Genomic DNA, 20,794 nt, shown 5'->3' on the forward strand with positions numbered 1-20,794 from the left:
CAAATACTGTCGACTGAGCTTAACTTGTATTTAACCCGAAATATTGCTTTAATTTTCAAAATTTGCATTTGGTATTCACAATTTAAAATATTATTAACCAGCAGGTGGAAGCATTGAGCAACATTTGAGCGCAGAATGGCATTTTATTAAAGAACCATCTGTGCATCTGACACACAAGAGAGACTTGCCTTCGTGTACAGAAAGCAAAGCACTATGGTTGTTGTAGTCAAGTGACAGCCATATTGTTCAGCTTCACAACTCATTCAAGTGTGAATAGAACTACATTACCCATAAGACATGAGTAAAAAAAAATCACTTTGTATTCCAGCTGGATGATCTCACGGCAAACTGACTTCCCCTCTTAATCTAAGACCCGAACAAGAGGAAATCATGGACGAAAAAGTTTTGAAAATTGGATTTATCCTGTACTTACTTTGATTTAAGTACAGTGCATCCATAAAATTGTATGCACACCAAGTTGGAAATATTTAAATGTAACCTCAATGGTTGAGTATGAGGAATTAACGGGCTCGGTCCGTTATCACTTGTATTAGACTTTGCCGGGTAAGGGGTAAAAAATGTCTGGGGATGATGACGGGTATCCCGAGGCGCAGCTGGTCACAGAGTCCGGACCGAACTGGCTCCGTGCTGAGATTGAGCGTTTGTCCCGGGAACTGAGCGAGACGACCCGGGAAAAGATTCAGGCGGCGGAATACGGGCTGGTGGTGCTGGAGGAAAACCAGCAGCTGAAACAACGCTTTGAAGATCTAGAAAGCGAACATGAGACCGTCAGACAAGAGCTGGATCAACTCAGAGAGGTGAGAAAGAATTATAGAATAACATTTTAGGATGTTACAATGTTGCGGTTTGTTTTTGGAATGTAACAAATTGTTCTTGCGCGCAGCGGCGCACAAGCGAAAACTGTAACAGTCTGTATCTCCACCCATTGTTACATTGTTACTCAATTAATGGAGGCTAATTTAATTGTTTACACATTTTTGTAACTCTTTCTTAAGTCAAGTATTAATACTAAATCACAAAATATGATATACGAAGTGTAAAAAAATTATATGTTCTATGTAAATGCAGTACACAATTTGTGATAGGCCGATAGTGTTGCCGATATTTGGCCATTTTGAGATAATCGGGTATCAGAAGTGTAACCCTTGTGCGACCTTTTTGTCTTTTTCATTTTTTTTTTCGATCATTTTGGCTGTATGCCAACGGCATAAATTTAACCAAAGCTGTGTATTTTTTGGGGAATTTTTATATTTCAACCTCAGTTCCTAAAATACATCTATAATACACTGTGTTCACAAAATAGAGGACAGAGGACCTTCAGAGGACACAGAGGACCTTCAGGTCAAAAATGTCCCCACTGAAACCCATTAAAACTGCAATATTTGATCCCAGTGCCATTAAAGCATAAAACCATGAATTCTATGATATTATGCTTTCATTCTGGAGACCTGGCTTCAAAATTATTATTTTTTTAATGTTTTCCACCAGATGGCACCATTTTTCTCATGTTTAGCCTATGGAGCAAATACATGCTTTTTTCCTATTTTCTGTTTGCTGTATTATAGAGCACTGCAGGCCAGTTGAATAAATGATGCAGCTAAAATTGTGTGGGTGTGTTGTTATGGATGTCAGAGTGTGTTTTGCGTGTGCGTGTGCGTGTGTGTGTGTGTGTGTGTGTAAAAAAACAATAGTGGCATTATGTAAACAAACTGGCATTTAAAGGGTTAAAATCCTGAAAATGAATGAAAATTTGGTAGTTATGATAAGGACTGATGTTGGTCAGTAAAAGTGGAAAATAATATTAATATATAATATTTTTATGGCAGTTTTTTGATGCTGACATTTTTGTCCTCTAAGGTCCTGAGTGTTTTTTTTTTTTTTTAAATCTGATAATAGGAAATCAGTTATACATTTAGTTAATTTCATAGCTAATATTCAACATTCTTGTGTATATAAAAGTCTTATATGTAGTGCCGAACAAAGGCTGAAAATGAAACAATGGCGAGAAGTGATATCTTGAAGTGAAACGAGAAAGCATCTTTAATCATCAAAAGTCCCCTTCGTTTTGTTTACAACATTCTGAAATAAAGCTTTAGCCAAAAAAACAACCACGTGAACACACAAGTTTTGCTTGTGCTCTTAGCACATCTGCACAACTTCTTTCCACTTACAACTTCCTGTCAATACACAGACACATACTGCACACACACAAACATGTCAAAAGTTCAGACATTAATCCTGATTATTAGAATGATAGTTTATTTAGCTTATTTTGGAAGTGATATTTGTTCACTGCTTACTACTCTAATCTTTTCTACGCAATTCTAAATAAAGAGCGCTGTCTTCGTCATGGCAGTAAGAAGTTCGGGGGGAGAAATCAGGCTAAAAATAGCCTCTCCGTCTTGACTCATGTCCACTGCGCAGACGGGACACACTCTGCAAGCTATTAAACTTTCTTTCTGTTTATAAATACTTTTAATCATTTTAAGCTACAAAAAGACTTAATACATGGAGACATATTTGGATGCAGATTATCCTGCATGAGTCATTTTATTAACACAAGCAATACATAATACAAAAAATATCAGCTAAACAAGAGAAATTATAAACACTTAAAAAGCAGTGCAAATGTGTGTGATGTGGTGTTATATGATTATTACACTATATCAGTGGCGACGTCCACAGACCTCAGCAGGGCCAGGTGTGGAAGGATAAAAAAAGGCACTTTGTATTTTTTTTTTTTTTTTTTTTAAATACTTATATATACTTAAATAATTTCTTTGCTTTTTGAGCATTTATGCGTTTTCTTGTATTATATGGTACAAGGGTAAACCAAACTGGCTTTGGCTGAATCAGACAGCTTCTTCAATGTATGGCAGTATTCTATAAAAGGTATTGAATTTCTAACAATGATAGTGACGTGACCACTCCCATAATAATTAATAAAGCTGTCTACACTGCAGGTGTGCGATGTCAGAAAAGCGGTTGCAGTTGAGTATTATTCTGTTGATGAACTTGCAATACAATACATAGTGGACTTTTTATTTGACCTGTTACTCGGCTGAGGCCATGCCACTTCGGTGTTCCGGGGAAAATTCAAAACAACATTTTTGGTCCCTTAAAGGGCACTGCTGCGGGGAGGGGACACCATTTAAAAGTTTGTTCCAAACGAAAGTGAGAAAATCAATGTTTTCTCGAAAGGGCCTACCACAAGGGTACATTCATACAGTAATGCAATGTTCCCTTCAAAGTACCCACTTCAAGGGCTCTGCACTTCGGAGTGATTAGGGCATTGGGAGGATAACTTGCGATATGGCATCCGCCCCTGATCTGCTGTAGCGCGTGCTGTTAATGGCACCTTCGCTAAAATTTTCTTTAATACGCCTGCAATTAATAAAGAAATCTAATAATGACACCTTATTACTGTTGTAAGGCCTGGCATGGACAAGTTTGTGCAAAACCTGATGATCCATGTTATCCCAGCACGATTTGAGAATGTTCCAAAGAGCATATTGTGTGCTTCAGCGGAAGCCAGACATTCTCTGACCTTTTGTGCAAAGAGGTAAACATGGTCAGTGTCACAAATTTGCTTACATTTGAATAGTAGTGACCTAGAAATAATGCATATTTTTGCAGAATTATTTAACTTTTTCGTAAACTTGAAAAATACTAAAACTTTGTTTATTTCCAGGGTTAAATGTAATTTTAAACGTTTCTAGTTTGTCTATCCACAGTCTCTCGCATTTATTACACTAGCTATGTTTACATGGACACCAGAAAGCCGTTTATTGTGAGAAAGCTGCATTAGACTCAAAATCGGTGTATGGGTTAACATGAGCTGTGTTCATGGCTTTACTTTAGTCCCATATACATGCAGCTCGGTCAGTAAGCAGTTTTCTCAACTGCAACGTAATTTTCCCGTGACGCTTGTGTAAATAACAAACATGGAATCCGAGGAAGACTTTCCTAATTTATTCTCTGTTTCTTCGCTTTATTTCCAGATATTCTAGAATTGTTGCTTCACCTTCTAACGCGATCTGCAGTGGAATTGCGCTGCAATAGTGGGGTTTCCCTCTTATGTAAAACTCTGGGATTCCCCCAATGTACGGGCGTGTACACACGAACATGAGGGACAGTTGGTATTTTACATTGGTGTGTATAAATGGGTATAGTTTTTAGTGTATAACTTCACTTCCAGAAATGTCGCATTTTTTTCCACTGTGTTGACTTGTTGTTGGGCTCCATCCTATGACGTTTGTATCCGCTCTGTTTACGGACATCCACACTCCTCAAAAACCGGTTACATGACCACAATAAGTCGTGTTCTTTGGGAGAAACTTAGGTGTGTTACACCGCTTTCTCTTAATCCCTTAAACGTTGTAAGAAAATCAGTGTTCTTGTATACATGATGTTTCAGAAAGCCACTTTCTGCAAAAACTCTGGTTTTCTTAAGTGCATGTAAATGTGTTCACTGTGGTAAGAGTGTTAGTATGAGACACTAATGTTAAACCCTGAGAGCCAAACACAATAAACATAGGTGTACTCAATCAAGGCTCAGAGTCGCTGGATCAGACAGGCAGGGTGAAAAGAGGAGATGAGGTAATCCCACCCGACATGCGTCAGATCTGCTCTATCATCTGTTTGAACTCACCTGCTCGCTCAGCAAGCGCACACACCCACACTCATACACATTCTCAAATCACACAGCACAAACATAGCAATTTATGACACAAAAACAGTTGTGCCAAGATTAGAGACCTTATACAAGATGACAGTTTCAAGATTTTGTTTCTAAATTAGGTTATTATAAATTCTTTATGTCATTATATGACAAGAAAAGCTAGCACTTTGAAAAAAGTTAGCACAATGGTATGAACACATTTTTTTTATCACATTGTACCATGAAAAATACCAAATACTGTATACTGATGTAGCAAGGTTTTACCATCAAATATCATCACTGTACCATGGTGTTGCCACAGTTTTTGCACAGAGATATGTGTCCATTGTTTGTTTGTTTTTTTTGTTTTTTATCAGATAACAAATATGATTGCATATATTATACATTTTTGCTTTTTGCTTCCTTGTAAAAACAGTTTTCAAACTAGAGATCCAATCTTAAATTTAAAATCAAGCATTACTAGGGATGCTCCATTCAGGATTTTTACAGCCAATACGATTACCGATTTTCTTGTCATCTGATCGGCCGATACTGATGATGATCATTAACCTTTTATAAGGAGATCTGTCATACGTGGTTATATATAAGCTTTCGGCTCACTGTCAGTGTTAAATGATTTACCCTGTTGGTAATACAACAGTTGTTGCCGTTTTTGCTGAGAAAAATACTGTAGGTTGATTAATTGATAATCAAATAAACAAACACAAAGTAAGCTTACTTAAAATATTCTCAATATTAAGATAGACATAGCCCTATAAAGAACAAGGCTTAGTATCAAACTGTCGAACTAAAAAGCCATAAATGTAATTAAACTTAATGTAACATTTTTGGTTATGTATTCATTGTCACTATTTCATATTATTATTCATTATTTTATTATTTATATATATATATATATATATGTATATATATATATATATATTTTTTTTTTTTGCATCATATTTAATTGCATAATTTATAGTATCTCAATATTGTTTGTAGAAATATTTATAAAAATGTTCCCTGCCTTTTTATTGTGTTGGATGTTGGTAATATTCAACCTAGTCTCATTAAATGAAAGTTACTATAACAAAATTTTTGCAAACTGATTTTTACGTGCCGCGTTCTACGTTTCATCATAGTTTCATGCTGAAAGTAACACGAGTTGCTACAACAATGGTGCGTTTTATTAACTTCCACACAAATCATAACTACTATGGCTGATTATGACTTTATAAACACTTATTTTTCACACTGTTACTCACACACTGCTATGTTATGATAACGAAACACTTTTAGAATAACTCATTGTGGTGATGGGGGCGTGGCCTTGTGTCTGTTTGCGGGAGAGAGGGAGTGGTGTGGCTCGTCAAGCTGGTTGACATGATTTCTAACAGCTGTTTCTCATTACAGTGATAGCGGAGAGAGCCCTTAAAACAGCTGAACACACCAGAGAAGGGAGAGAGAGAGAGAGAACGAGTGTGCAGCGTTGGCATCTGTTTACATTGAGTGTTGACTCTATTGAGTATTTGTGAAGAAGTTGTTGTTTATTTTGAGAGTGTTGATTATTGAACTGTGTGAAAACATTGAAAAGAGTGCATACGCTGCACACTAAGGCAAAGAAAATTGAAGCGTGTCACTGCTCTGCGTCTCCTCATTTCCACACACGAACCCTGACGTGGTGTCACATTGGTGCAGAGGTGATCAATACCCTCGCCAACATCAGCAGAACCAGCATCAGGCCCTTGTTGAGCTGCAGCTGGAGCAGGAGCGTTTTCAACTCCTGCTCCAGACCCAAGCAAAGGACCGACAGGTGTTCCGGAGCCTGATCAGACACGAGGGGGTTGCTGTGGTGGCCCCGGAGCCCACCTCGACTGTCCAGCCGGTCACCCTTGTGAAAATGGGGCCGGCCGATGATCCAGAAGCCTACCTCGATCTCTTCAAGAAGACGGCCGAGGTGTGGGAATGGCCGCCTGACCAGTGGGTGGCCTGACAGTTGCCGTTACTCTCCGGGGAAGCGCAGCTTGCAGCCCAACAGCTTCCTGCAGCCAACCTCCTTGTCTACGCTGACTTGAAGAGAGCCATTCTGCAGCGGGTTGGCCAGACCCCCGAACAGATGCCAACGCTGCACACTCGTTTTCTCTCTCTCCCTTCTTTGGCGTGTTCAGCTGTTTTAAGGGCTCTCTCCGCTATCACTGTAATGAGAAACAGCTGTTAGAAATCATGTTAACCAGCTTGACAAGCCACACTACTCCCTCTCTCCTGCAAACAGACACATGACCATGCCCCCATAATCACACGCATCATTTGGAAAATGATACATTTTGAGGCTTGTATTACAGTATATTCCGACATTATTAGCTTGCTCGGTAGCTCACCTCATAGAGTGTTTTTGAACTTTGAACTTGGAAGTCTGCGTGTTGAGCCCAGCCAAACACGCAAGCTAAAATGTGAGATGAGACTGTCATGGAAGCGACACGAAATGACGTGGTTGCTTCAGAAAGTATGTTTTTTTTACCTAAGTATTTTGTTTTTGGACACTATCGGTTAGGCTTAGGTGTTTGTTTAGGGCAGGGATTTTCAAAGTTTTAAACAGTAAGCCCCCCCCCCCAACGCAAAATGTGCAAGACTTTTTTTTTTGTGGATTTATATACATAAAGATCTTTTGTATATAGGCCTTTACAATAGCCAAGTAAATAATAAATAAAATAGCCTATGCTAAATGTAAAAAAAAATAAATAAAATCTTCCACTAAAAACAGCAGTACATTTTGGCCACTTATTTGAAATTTTATCAGGAATTATTCTCAGGTATATCATATTTCAGGTGTTGGAACAATTCACCAATAATGATCAATAACCTTGCATTCAGTCTGACAGACTCATTCAGCAATGCGTCATACACTGGATGAGTGATACATATTTGGCAATAAATATTTCTATTAATAATATGAAACAGTATTTGCATTATTTTAATGTATTTATTTTGTGCCCAATTTCCAATGCGCTCTAAGTCCTCGTGGTGGCGTAGTGACTTGCCTCAATGCGGGTGGCGGAGGACGAATCTCAGTTGCGTCAGCGTCTGAGACCGTCAATCCACACATCTTATCACGTGGCTTGTTGAGCACATTACCGTGGAGATGTAGCACGTGTGGAGGCTTCATGCTTTTTTCCACGGCATCCACGCACAACTCACCACGCGCCCCACCGAGAGCGAGAACCACATTATGGTGACCACGAGGAGGTTAACCCAGCGTGACTCTACCCACCCTAGCAACCAGACCAATTGGTTGTTTAGAAAGCCTGACTGGAGTCACTCAGCATGCCCTGGATTCAAACTCCAGGTGTGATAGTCAGCGTCTTTACTTGAGCTACCCAGGCCCCCTACATTATTTTTATTTAAAAAATAGCCTACCTTTTTGTCCTTATGACAATGGGATTATTTAACTTTTTTCACCTATATTTGTGATAAAATCACATCACATGAGCTAGTCTCTGTCTCGTCATGTTAAACAAACACAGACACATGAAGACACTTGGACCTGATATCATGTTGAATGTCGTGATTTTGTTCCACATTTTTAGATTTTCTGCATCTTAGATAAACTTGTGCTGCTATGTTTTCCATTGTCGTGACAGAAGACATGAGTCACAGCAGATGTTTTTAGTTGACCATTTGATTTGCTCACATCTTATCAGCAACCATCAGAATATCATTCTTATTCAATACAAATTTAACCATGTATTATACTGCATTTCTTGTAATCGTTATCGGCCAAATGGCGAGTTTATTCCTCAAACTCTGGTTTGTTTCTTCCGTGATATAACACGTCTACAGACGCAGAATATTTGGATGAATGAACAAAGGCAGAGCTATATGGCTTTATAATAGATTTGTGAGTACACATGACCAGTTTTGAGCATACACGCACTCTCTGAAAGAGAGCAGGGAGATTTCATAGAGCAGCGTATAGTAAATCCACATGCGGGCAGAGACGTTTGCGCTCACCCAACTGGAAGATGCACTTTAGCATGATATGCATGCATTCATGACATTTAACAGAATTATAACGCCACAGAGCTACTGTCTATTAAGCTGGACTGTGGTTTATTAAGCCAATTATTTTCATTTATCTTCACAATACATTTTCATTGTATTTGTTTTTTATCTTTTGATTTTAATTGGTGAATTTATCATAATTCTCCTTGCCTCCCCTGACATCCCCTGGCGCCACCCTGAGGAGATGTGCCTCCTGGTTTGAAAACCGGGGGTTTAGGGTAAGCATGTCTGTTTTGTTTACCTCTCATTTGCTTTTAAAACACTATTGGTTAGGTTTAGGTTAAAGTTTTAGGTTAGGGAGGTACGGTGCTATTTTTTTGATTTGTCATACTAAATTGTTTTAGATTTTCAAACAAGATATAACATAAAACAAAGGCAACCTGAGTAAACACAAAATATAATTTTCAAATATAATTTTTTTGCTAAAGCAAAAAAGTTATCCAACACCTATATCACCCATGTGAAAAACTAACTGCCCCTTAAACTTAATAGCTGGTTGTGCCACCTTTAGCAGCAACAACTGCAACCAAACGCTTCCGATAACTGAAGATCAGTCTTTCACAACACTGTGGTGGAATATTGTCCCACTCTTCTTTGCAGAACTGCTTTAGTTCAGCCACATTGGAGGGTTTTCGCACATGAACTGCCAGTTTAATGTCCTGCCACAGCATCTCAATTGGGTTCAAGTCAGGACTTTGACTAGGAGTGGTCCAAAACTTTAATTTGGCTTCTTTTGAGCCGTTCAGAGGTGGACTTAATCCTAAACTTTGGATAATTGTCTTGCTGCATAATCCAGTTGAGCTTGAGCTTCAACTCACAGACTGTTGACCGGACATTCTCCTTTGGGATATTCCCTCAATTATTGGTAGTCACCCTGGCCCTGAAGCAGCAAAGCATCTCCACACCATGACACTACCACCACCATGCTTGACCGTAGGTATGATGTCACCAGATGTAACAGGACCCCTGTCTTCCAAACAGCTCCACTTTCATCAGTCCACAGAACATTCTCCCAAAAGGTTTGAGGATCATCAAGGTGTGTTTTGGCAAAATTCAGATGAGCCTTAATGTTCTTCTGGGTTAGCAGTGGTTTTTGCCTCGACACTCTTCCATGCATGCCATTTCTTGGCTGTGTTTTTCTCATAGTGGATTCATGAACAGTGACCTTTATTGATACGAGAGGCCTGCAGTTCCTTGGATGTTATCCTTGGCTTTTTTGTGACGTCCTGGATGAGTCGTCACTGTGCTCTTGGAGGAATTTTGGAAGGTCAGCCACTTCTGGGAAGGTTCACTACTGTGCCAAGTTTTCTCTATTTGGAGATAATGGCTCTCACTGTGGTTTTTTGGAGTCCCAGAGCCTTTCAAATCGCTTTGTAACCCTTCCCAAACTGATGTATTTCAATCACCTTTTTCCTCATAATTTCTGGGATTTCTTTCGACCTTAGCATAGTGTGCTGCTGATAAAGTTCTATTTAGGTGTTGATTTGATTGAACAGGTCTGGCAGTAATCAGGCGTGGGTGTGTCTAATCCATCTGAACTGCAGTTTCATAGATTTGGGGATTTAGTAACTAAGGGGCCAAATACATTTCACACAGGCCCAGTTGGTTTTAGATAACTTATTTGCTTCAATAGATAATAACATTATCATTTAAAAACGGTATTTTGTGTTTACTCAGTTTGCCATTGTTTTATGTTAGATTTTGTTTGAATTTTTGAAACGATTTAGTATGAAATGTACACAAAAACAGAAGAAATCAGGATGGGGCATATACTTTTTCACAGCACTGTACGTTTTACTTATTAAACCTCCATCTAATATTTACCTTAAAAACCTCATCTGATTACAACACAATTTCACTCACTTTTGGTGCCCCCCTGCTAGACATTTTACTGGGTAATTGCAGCAAAACATGTAATAAGGCATGCAGTTTTGTTTTGCAGAAATGTTGCCACGTTCAAGTAATTCATGAGATCAGGGCATCAGGCTGATAATATTAGTTCCTCTTTCACTTTTTCCCGCTAGAGCTTTAATCAGGGAAACACAGACTCTTTGTTTACATGCACTTAAGAAAATGGTTTATTACAGGGTTTTTGCAGAAAGCATCTTTCTGAAACATCATGTAAACGAGAACACTGTTTTTCTTACGCCATTTAAAAGATTAATAGAAAGCGGTTTAACACACCCAGATTTCTCACAGAGAACTCTGCTTTTGTGGCCATGTAAATGCATTGGCTGCATCCTTACAGAATTTTAAAGAGTGCACATGTGCTTGGAACAGACCGGATAATTAACGTCATAGGAAAAAATACATTTCTGGGAGTCCAATGATTACTTCCTAGTTCAACACTGGACTAGAACCCGGGTCTGCCACGTAGCTGAAGCTATGCACTTCCGGTTGCCCCACAGGAGAAGGTTAACATGTTTGAACTGATGCAAAAATGTCTGATGGGAGTTGGCGCTTGTCAGTAACTCAACATAATCAGGCCGAAGTCAGGGGCAGTCTGAAGCAACATTCTGACTTTCTGTATGATCACGTTGGAAGCACAACTGACCTAAAAAACAAAACAACGTTCCTCTATAAATAACTGAAATGCTGCCACCACCAGATGTCCATAGAGAGCCCACAGTTCCATAGTAAACCTTTAATATACAGTGGAAAAGATGGTAAACTTAAACAAAATAACTAGCTCTGTTCTGACACAGAAAAGGAATTTAAAGTTTTGATTGGAAAACCTAAGACCTAAAATGATTTGCTTCCAATATTGGCCTTATCAGATCAAAACCAATATTTGCTGTAAAAATGGTAATGTTGATCAATACTGATATGGATGCCAAAATATCATGCATCCCTTGTTACAGCTGTCCTTTTCTTGGGTTTGAACAATGTGTAGTTTTAAAGTGTCAATTTGGTGGGCTCTTTCTGGGCTTGTTTGGTGCTGTTGGGGAGATTTAAGAAGCCCACCAGAGTCATATGTCAAATAAACAATTAAGTTAAATAATAGTTAAAAACCCTCTAACTACAGAGACACATTTTATTTACTCCTTAGATTTCTGATTAATTTGGATTTTCTGTCCTAACATTAATTACTTGTCAGCTGTGCAGTCCATCAGAATGGGTGTAAAATGTAAAAGAATAGTCAAATTTAGTCTCGACCAATAATGGGGGTTGAGAATAGAGTCTCCACCAGTGTGGTGGGTCCACAGCTGTGCAGGGATGGGACTCCCTCACCACAGAGTGAATACAGGCCATCTATGGGCTTGTTGTGAGTTATATGGTTTGTGACTATTTGAAAGAAGCAGAAGTATAAATATTTGAGGTTTCTTAGGCCTAGCAGTGGAAAATGTAGTGTCAATGAGGTTTTTAAATGGAAAGTTCTTTCATCAAAATTGTGGCTTTATCTGATTAAACATTTACTTTATGTGGAGTTCTGGAGTGTACCACGTGTATTTCTACAGGTGTCTAATTAAAAGATGATGATAATAGTCAGAGCTGTGGTTTATGAGGGTGATGCAGGTTTGAGTCCAGCTCGCTTAATTTTCCAAGCCCATTTCCCTGTAGTGTCAGCCTCAGATGGCACACTAATGGTCCATTCACTCACCACTGGATGCATTTGTACACAAAACTAGCAATGGAAATTTATTCACAACTTCTGGGTATACTCGCTTGACATTTTTGCCTTAAAAAATACCTAAAACATTAATTAGGTTAAAATGGAATCAGTGTGAATGTTAAATTAAGACGTAACTAAGGCCAGGTGCACACTAATACGTTTTCATTTGCAACACATTAATTTCACTAAACGTTTACACTCATCCACACTAGAACAGCATTTTCCTCCACCAAAAATGGAGACTTTTGAAAATGTTGCATACTTTGGAAACTATGATGTTAGGAAACTGAAAACAGTGTTTTCAAACTTAAACGGATAAGTGTGGATGGGACTTAAAGAAACAAAATAGAAAATACAGTTCTGCCTGTAAATATTTAGTTTACCTCCAACTGAGTGCCTCAAAATCTTTCAAAGATTTGATGTGATATCAACACTGATAAGTACGTTGAGAGTGAAATCTGTGTAATTTCTGCAGAAGACTGCAGAAGACTTCCTCAAAGAGACACTATGATGCAAACCAAGTACTGTAGGGAGAAATAAAAAATTTCTTCTCGTACATCAGAGGTTCCTGTCTGAGTGTTTTCTCACACAGAACCAATCAACCAATAAACTATTCTGAAAAGTTGCATCAGATGTGACTTCAAGTCGTTAGCATTTCCATTGAACATGAATCTTATTAGTTTTGTCAAAAATTTATGATTTTACCGTCCTTGGGCCTTAATTACATTTAGCCATATTAGTTCTGTAACATACTTTTCTGATAACTAATATAAATTAGTATTCATCTAACTATTATTTCCCATGGAGTTCTTTTAGTTAATACTCTCAAGATTCGTATACACACCCGTGATTCTAAATATAAATCTACCTCCCTCCAAAACAAGTAGTTGGTTTGTAGCCATAGTGCACAGACTTCATACATTACTGTAACCATTCTCTCCACAATCATGTCCACACAGGCATATGGTCAGGTTCACTCCACCCACAGAAAGGTGGCTGCAGATGGGGAAAGCAGGGAGGAGTCCCTCATCCTGGAGTCGGCATCTAAAGAGGCGTATTATGAGCAAAGAATGCTGGAACTACAGACTGACCTGAGGCAAACGAAAAACACTCTCACCAGCACTCGGGCAGAGAATGAACGTCTGGCCACCCTCACACTGCAGCTGAGAGAGGTTTGTGCAGTAGAGCACTTTGTTAAGAGTAATGAGCTAATTAAAAATACGAATGAACCAATTGGTCATATATAGCATGTTCTACATCTAAGGTTGCAGGATTAAATAGACTAATATATGGAAATAAATAATCCACAATCTATGTAGCCATACATTCATACCTGCAGACTTATCCCCTTTTTTTTTTTTGTTTTTTTGGGGGGGGGGGGGGGTTTAGGGTAAAATATTGAATAGCAAAATGTCTGATTGTTCTTGTCTGGTTATTCTGTAATTCAGAATAATGACATAGTGGAGATGAAATGCAGTCGTCTATGTGACGACATCCGGGAGTACAAGATCCGAGAGTCTCGTCTGCTGCAAGACTACACAGAACTGGAGGAAGAGAACATCAGCTTGCAGAAACACGTCTCCACCCTCAAACAGGGTCAGGTTAGTAGAACTGAGCTTTGATCAAATGTGGGATGGTGTGATCCACTGTGGGACCATCACCATTGTGGCCCTGAAGCTAGGCACTTAACCTCAGGTTGCTTCAGGGACACTGTTCTTGTAAATGTATTGGAAGTATGGATGAAAGCATCTGCTAAAGGACTACTTAAATGTATAGAACAAATAACTAGCCTATTTCTGACTTCTGGTTTCTTCCAAAGGTTGAGTTTGAGGGACTCAAGCACGAGAATCGGCGCTTGGAAGAGGAAGTTCAGTTCCTAAACAGCCAGCTAGAGGATGCCATTCGGTTACGTGAGATAGCTGAGCGCCAGCTAACAGAGGCACTAGAAACTGTGAAGACTGAGCGGGAGCAGAAAGCAGCCCTTCGGAAAGAGTTGGCACATCATATGACCCTGGGGGACTCACTCTTTGCCAGCTCATTAGATGGACTTAAATTGAGTCCAGATGAACCTAATAACGATGATGCCATTCTGACATTTGAAAATGGATTTGCTAAAGTCTGTGATGGTAATGATGAAGATAACAGATTGTCCACACCCAAGAGAGGTGAAAATTTCCATCCCGCTCCAAGTTTGGTGGATGACTTGTTGAGCGAGCTGAACATCTCTGAGATCCAGAAACTCAAGCAACAGCTCTTACAGGTGTGGCTGTCTTTGTGGATAATGCAGCAATAAGAAATAGATTGACAGATTTTCTTAGATTGTCTCTCCTCTCTTTTGCAGGTAGAGCGAGAGAAGGTGGCTCTGCTCACCACTCTACAGGATTCTCAGAAGCAGTTAGAGCATGCTCGAGGAGCATTAGCCGAGCAGCAGGAAGCTATGACGAGACTTAGCGATGATTTGGGTGCCATGAGGAGACTACAGGCAGGCAAGGAGCGTCGATCGGCCCTGGACAGTGAGCGAGAGAGGGACAGTCGAGAGGACAATGATGTGGATTACTATGAGCTGGATATCAATGGGCCAGAGATACTACGCTGCAAGTATGAAGTAGCCATAGCGGAATCTAGCGAGCTGAGGGAGGAACTTAAGGGTTTAAAGGTGGAACATGATGAGGTAAGGATGGAGCAAAGGAAAGTGGTCATGACCATGTTCCTCTTCTGTTGCTTGCCTTTCGTTAATGTGTTGATGGTGCATTGTGATGCTTGTTTGGATTGTAACGTTCATCCATGAATCTTTTAGATTAAGGCAGAGCATGAGGAGGTACGGGGACGACTGGAGGGACAGGTACATGACCTCAGTATCCAAGTATCTCAGTTGGAGAGCAGCAGCCGTGCAGACCGTGAACAGGTCGCTCGGCTTGAGAAGGAGCTAAAGGAAGTGAGTGCAGTTGCGGGCGAGACAGAGGGCAGTCTTAGTGTTGCCCAGGATGAACTTGTCGCCTTTAGTGAAGAGCTTGCCAACCTCTACCACCATGTCTGCATGTGCAACAACGAAACCCCGAATCGCGTCATGCTTGATTTTTATAAAGAGGGTAAAGGAAGCAAGACTGAATGTAAAGATAGGCAATCTCCATTGACACTAACCAATGGCAGAACAACCCAGGCACCTGAGATCAACTTCACCACCATGAACAGCTCTGCTTCTGGGACCTCAGTCAGAGAAGGCCCACGTCCAGAGCCAATGGACATCTACAACCTTGTAGCAATAATTCGGGATCAGATCAGTCACTTACAGAAGGCGGTAGACCGCACCACGGAGTTGTCAAGGCAAAGAGTTGCCTCTCTGGAGTTGGCTGCAGTTGCAGATAAAGACCAAGCTGCATGCATGGAGGAGATTTTGAAGCTCAAGTCCCTGCTGAGCACTAAGAGAGAACAGATTGCCACGCTGAGGACTGTCCTCAAGGCCAACAAACATGTGAGAATGAGGGCAATTAGCTTGGCATAGGTGTTTGATGCTAGATTGAAAATTGAGCATGCTGTAGACCATTCAAATGGACTGAATGACAAGTAGTTTTTCCAAGAGCTTTTCCTGAATCATGGTGTGTTTCTGTCCTTTCCGCAGACAGCAGAGGTGGCCCTGGCTAACTTGAAGAGCAAATACGAAAATGAGAAGACCATTGTCACTGAGACCATGATGAAGCTTAGGAACGAGCTGAAGGCCCTGAAAGAAGATGCCGCCACATTCTCCTCTCTCAGGGCTATGTTCGCCACCAGGTAGTGCGGGACCACAACTGAAAGTCATTTTTCCTTAAGCTCTCTTTGTCTGGTTTGCCTGAACCAAATAATCCTACCATTATCCTGGTTACTACCCAGACAAAATGGTTTACTACATCTCTCTTAGTCTCCTCTTCTTTCTTCTGTACTTTAGATGTGATGAGTATGTAACACAATTGGATGACATGCAGAGGCAGCTGGCTGCAGCAGAAGACGAGAAGAAGACTCTAAACTCCCTCCTGCGTATGGCGATCCAACAAAAACTTGCCCTCACCCAGCGACTTGAGGATCTGGAGTTTGACCACGAGCAAGCCCGACGAGGATCCGGTGCTGGGCCAGGTGGCCGTGGGAAAGCGTCATCTGGGCGTGGCAGAGGTCCCTCTTCGTTTTCCAGCCCCCATGTAAGTCCCAGACTTCCCTGTAAGAATCGACCACAGCCACATGGCCTAATTGGAAGTCCTGCAGTTTTCTGCAGCGAGAAGTATAAAATTCTGTGTGACACTGGATCTGATTAACACCTTCGTCTAACTGTCACTCATCATTGTTGTCATGCTCACTAACACTCCCTGCATGTGTGCCAGGGACTCAGTGACTAATGCTAGCACTTTAGCGTTTGTCCTGACAGTTTAATGACTTCATTAATACTTGTTGCATGGGTTCTCAATTCTGCTCTTGTAGATCTACCTGGAAAGACTGGATATATCTAGAATGACACAATATTACAAGCAGGTCTGTTAGAGCAGGGATGGACCTATCTCTGCAGGATATCTAGGATTGAGGACCCCTGTCTTAACATGTCTGAACATTCTAAATATGTCTTTTCTGTCTGAATGTCTAAGCTATATGCTTTAGCACGGAAAATACTGAATGAGTTAAATCCAGTGTCACAAAGCTATCCTGTTAATCTCTGTGTCAGTGGGAATAAATCTGTGTAATCCAGACAGAGATGTACCTTACTGAGCCTGCTGGAAGCTTTACAATCCAGGTTACAATTCTAAAGGGCACCACTGCTGATAAACAAATGGAAAACTCTATAAAGGAACAATTATATAAAATCTATAAAGAACTACTAAAAAAAACAAAAAATAAATAATAAAAAAACAAGGACTATTGAATACGGGTTTGTTAAAGTTGATGTCTAGATTTATAAATTTTGTGTACACAGAAAAAGACGTAATTCAGAAATTGGGCAAGGCAAGGTTAATGGAACAAGGTTTAGGCTAACGGTCTTCTAGATGAATTGAGATTGTTTGTGAGCTGGTTTTGTTTTAAAATTCTTTCATGACAAAGTAATTTTGTTAATACTGTCTCATCATGCCATTTAACCAGCATAACATACATTGTCCATGTTGTCTTTGCACTGGTGACCCTGAGCTACTGTAGTGTGCATGACCTGTTGCTCACAACACTTTGTATTCATTGGCATGTTGTGTGATGCATGCGAGACCTCTGCTTCCTGCAGTCTGTTGCAGTGGGGAGAAATGAATCCTCCATATTTTGCTGTGCACTAATGGGTGTAACCTGTCTCATTGTTGACAACCACTGTCACGGTAACATCCATGTTGTCCATGTCCATGTGATCAGCTTGACTTTAAATAATTAAATAATTATTTTGATGTATTACATTTTAATTGTTTTTAACGTCAGTTACGATGTGATGTTTCTTATGATTGTTTTGTTTGTTTCTCAATTTTGCAGTAATTTTATTAGCCCTGGAGAATAGCCCCAAAATGATAATTTCCTTCTTCAAACTATGCTAAATGTCCAAGAATTCACAAACATCCCTGGTCCAATTTTGGAAATGAGAGATTTGTCCCTGGATGTGATTGCAAGAAAAACAGGCTCACATTTACAGGAAGATGGTCTACTATGTAATACTTATTCTGACTGTTACTGTGGTAATGTTCTTCTTTTGTTGATCTGTTTTCTTTTGCTTTGTTTTTGTTTAATGTAACTGTGCACCTTCGGTGCATTGGTTAGTATTATGTAAGAGATGCACATTTCAGTATACTTAGCCCATGTCAAATTTTATGTATTTAATTGAAGAAATAATATAAGAACTATTGTTTGTTTATAGTATTATAAAAGTAAATGTTTAACTGCCCGGTTCTAAGCATAATCCAGGAAGAACAAAATATGCAAAATAGGCCTGTATATGTTTCTTGTTCTTTTGAATAGCCAAACATTATGACATTATGACACTAAAAGAACAGATTTTGACTTGGTCCTGAAAATTTTGGAGCCAATTTTCAGAGTTGTTCACAGATGTTTTAAATTCACAACAAATACAATATATATACAAATATATACATATATATACATATTATAATTATAATTGCAAATTCAAATTTCTACTTTCTTTTGCCAAATACTGCAATAAGGTCAGCTTTTTTTGTATTTTAAAATGCAAAACATATCTGTTTTTAGACACTGACTTAACTAAAATCTGTTTTGTATAACCCTCATAAGACCTCCTGTGCCTTTATGCAGTTATTGCAAGGTTTTTGTTTTCAGTAAGAAATTTGAGAGCCATAGTCTTAAGTTCTCTGTCAGTCTCACTACAGATCTAGCCCATTTGGCTCAGTAACTCTGACATATTGCCAGTATGGAAAGATCAAATTTAGACTGAAATAAAGCACAACTTTTGAAGGTCAAAACCTGTCAGATTGCCTTGACGAACAGTTTTTAAATGTTAGTAGGAATTAGGTGTGTAATTCATACATTCCTTTGAGGAAGTAATGGTTGCTGATGGTGATCATGATGACTGTCTGATGATCTTGTTATTCATTATTTTCTTATTTGTAACCTTGCTACTAATTTCGATTTGTTTGTATTTCAGCAAACAGAAAACTTTGCCTCAGAATATTTGTGCCATTTCAAATTTAAGACATTGTAAAGTTTCAGAGTAGTTTTCGTTTTTAGACCACAAATTATGTGCAATTTTATGCTGTTTCTGGAGAGGATGCTATAGTTTTCTATTTACTGAAAACCACTTCATCGGCCATGACATGGCTTTGTGACGTTTTGATTTTAATTTGTACACATTTCTATTAAATGACCTTGTGTGTTTGTTCATATTTATTCATAACTTTGGCTATCAGTTCAGTATTAATTACTAGGTTAATATGCATAATAACTGGCACATGCGCTGCCACTCTTTGCATTTCTACTTGAATTCTTACAGGAACAGGGTAAGATAAATTCGGCTGCCTCGCCTGTTTTATTTTAATTTTTTTTTTTTTTTTTTTGAGCTGATGCCATGTTGTGATTTTTCTTAACATTGTGCTTGACATAGTTCTTCATGATGAAAAATGAATAGGCCCATGTCTGTCTTAACATTGCTCATTTGACAAAAAACAAACAAAAAAAATAAACAAATATTAAATTGAGTTGCCCATCTATCAGGTACTTGACAAATGTCATAGACATGATTTTTTCTATACTATGTACAGTATATTTTAAACATTTATACATTCTATACATTTATAAATTAGATAAAGTATATAAATTCAGTTTAATAATATTTAAATCAGTTTTAAAATAGTGTAACGTCACACTATAGGACACTACATGGACTACTACCCTACTTAGAGCTTTGAGGAAACTCTTTTTACCCCATTTGTTTCCATTCATCTTTTTACTATAAAACATTATATTGCTCTCATTTAATTTTAGTATGTTAAGTTTGTGTAGTTGTGGTTATGGTTGTGGATGTTGTTGTTTTTCTTTTTTTCTTAATACTGGTACTAAAAAAACTATACTTATATAAATGTATTTTTTTATTATTTATATTTAAAGTGTTCAACCCTTGTGCGTCAATAAAAAAAAAGTTACTCTGAGGTCCTTGGAGGACAAAAATGTCTGCGTCAAAAAAACTGCCATAAAAATATTATATATTAATATTATTTTCCCCTTTCACTGACTTTTAAATTTTTTTTAACCAACATCAGTCCTGATCATAACTACCAAATATTTATTCATTTTCTGGATTTTAACCCTTTAAATGCCAGTTTGTTTACATAATGCCACTGTTGTTTTTTACACACACACAAAATTCTCAATACATGCATACAAAACACACTGACATCCATACCAACACACCCACACGATTTTAGCTGCATCATTTATTCATTGGCCTCTATAAAACAGCAAACAAAAAATTGGAAAAAAGCATGTATTTGCTCCATAGGCTAAATATGAGAAAATGGTGCCATCTGGTGGAAAATATTAAAAATTTACATTTTGAAGCCAGGTCTCCGGAATGATAGCATAATATCATAGAATTCATGATTTTATGCTTTAATGGCACTGGGATCAAATATAGCAGTTTTAATGGGTTTCAAAGGGGACATTTTTGACCTGAAGGTCCTGAGTGTAACTATTTTGTGTACACATTGTATTATATATGTATTATAAGAACTGAGGTTGAAATATCAAAATTCCCCCCAAAATACACACCTTTGGCAAAATGTATGCCGTTGGCATTAACACAGCCAAAATTATTGGAAAAAACAAACATGAAAAAGACAAAAATTAAGGTTGGACAAGGGTTAAGATTTCTTATAGCATGTTACACTGTAAAATAGTGAACTATTCGATTCAGTTGTTTCCTCTCTGATACCAAGCAAATCGAATCTTACTACGGAAACTTCCTTTCCAGACGGGGGAAG

At 38.7% G+C, this 20,794-nt stretch overlaps 1 protein-coding gene across 2 annotated transcripts; it reads left to right on the plus strand.

Moving 5' to 3' along the window:
* Positions 1 to 220: 220 nt before the first annotated feature.
* LOC127427855 (protein bicaudal D homolog 2-like) lies at positions 221 to 19,513 on the plus strand. Of its 2 annotated transcripts, XM_051675702.1 has the most exons (9): positions 224 to 818; positions 13,313 to 13,525; positions 13,802 to 13,954; positions 14,173 to 14,613; positions 14,695 to 15,024; positions 15,151 to 15,825; positions 15,973 to 16,124; positions 16,279 to 16,525; positions 17,823 to 19,513. In XM_051675702.1, exons 1-9 carry the CDS (start codon positions 579 to 581, stop codon positions 17,823 to 17,825), a joined length of 2,454 nt encoding a protein of 817 aa, XP_051531662.1. In that variant the 5' UTR covers positions 224 to 578; the 3' UTR covers positions 17,826 to 19,513. The 2 variants fall into 2 exon arrangements, with proteins under 2 accessions (XP_051531661.1, XP_051531662.1); XM_051675701.1 differs by lacking the exon at positions 17,823 to 19,513 and having other exon boundaries at positions 221 to 818; positions 16,279 to 17,811.
* The last annotated feature ends 1,281 nt before the right edge of the window (positions 19,514 to 20,794 follow it).

This window comes from Myxocyprinus asiaticus, chromosome 37 (assembly GCF_019703515.2).
Source record: "Myxocyprinus asiaticus isolate MX2 ecotype Aquarium Trade chromosome 37, UBuf_Myxa_2, whole genome shotgun sequence".
Lineage (NCBI taxonomy): Eukaryota > Metazoa > Chordata > Actinopteri > Cypriniformes > Catostomidae > Myxocyprinus > Myxocyprinus asiaticus.

Coding starts and splice junctions, on each gene's coding strand:
- LOC127427855 (XM_051675701.1), top strand. CDS start 579: ATGTCTGGGGATGATGACGGGTATCCCGAGGCGCAGCTGGTCACAGAG. Junction 819..13,312: donor AGCTGGATCAACTCAGAGAG/GTGAGAAAGAAT, acceptor ATGTCCACACAG/GCATATGGTCAGGTTCACTC. Junction 15,826..15,972: donor TCCTCAAGGCCAACAAACAT/GTGAGAATGAGG, acceptor TCCTTTCCGCAG/ACAGCAGAGGTGGCCCTGGC.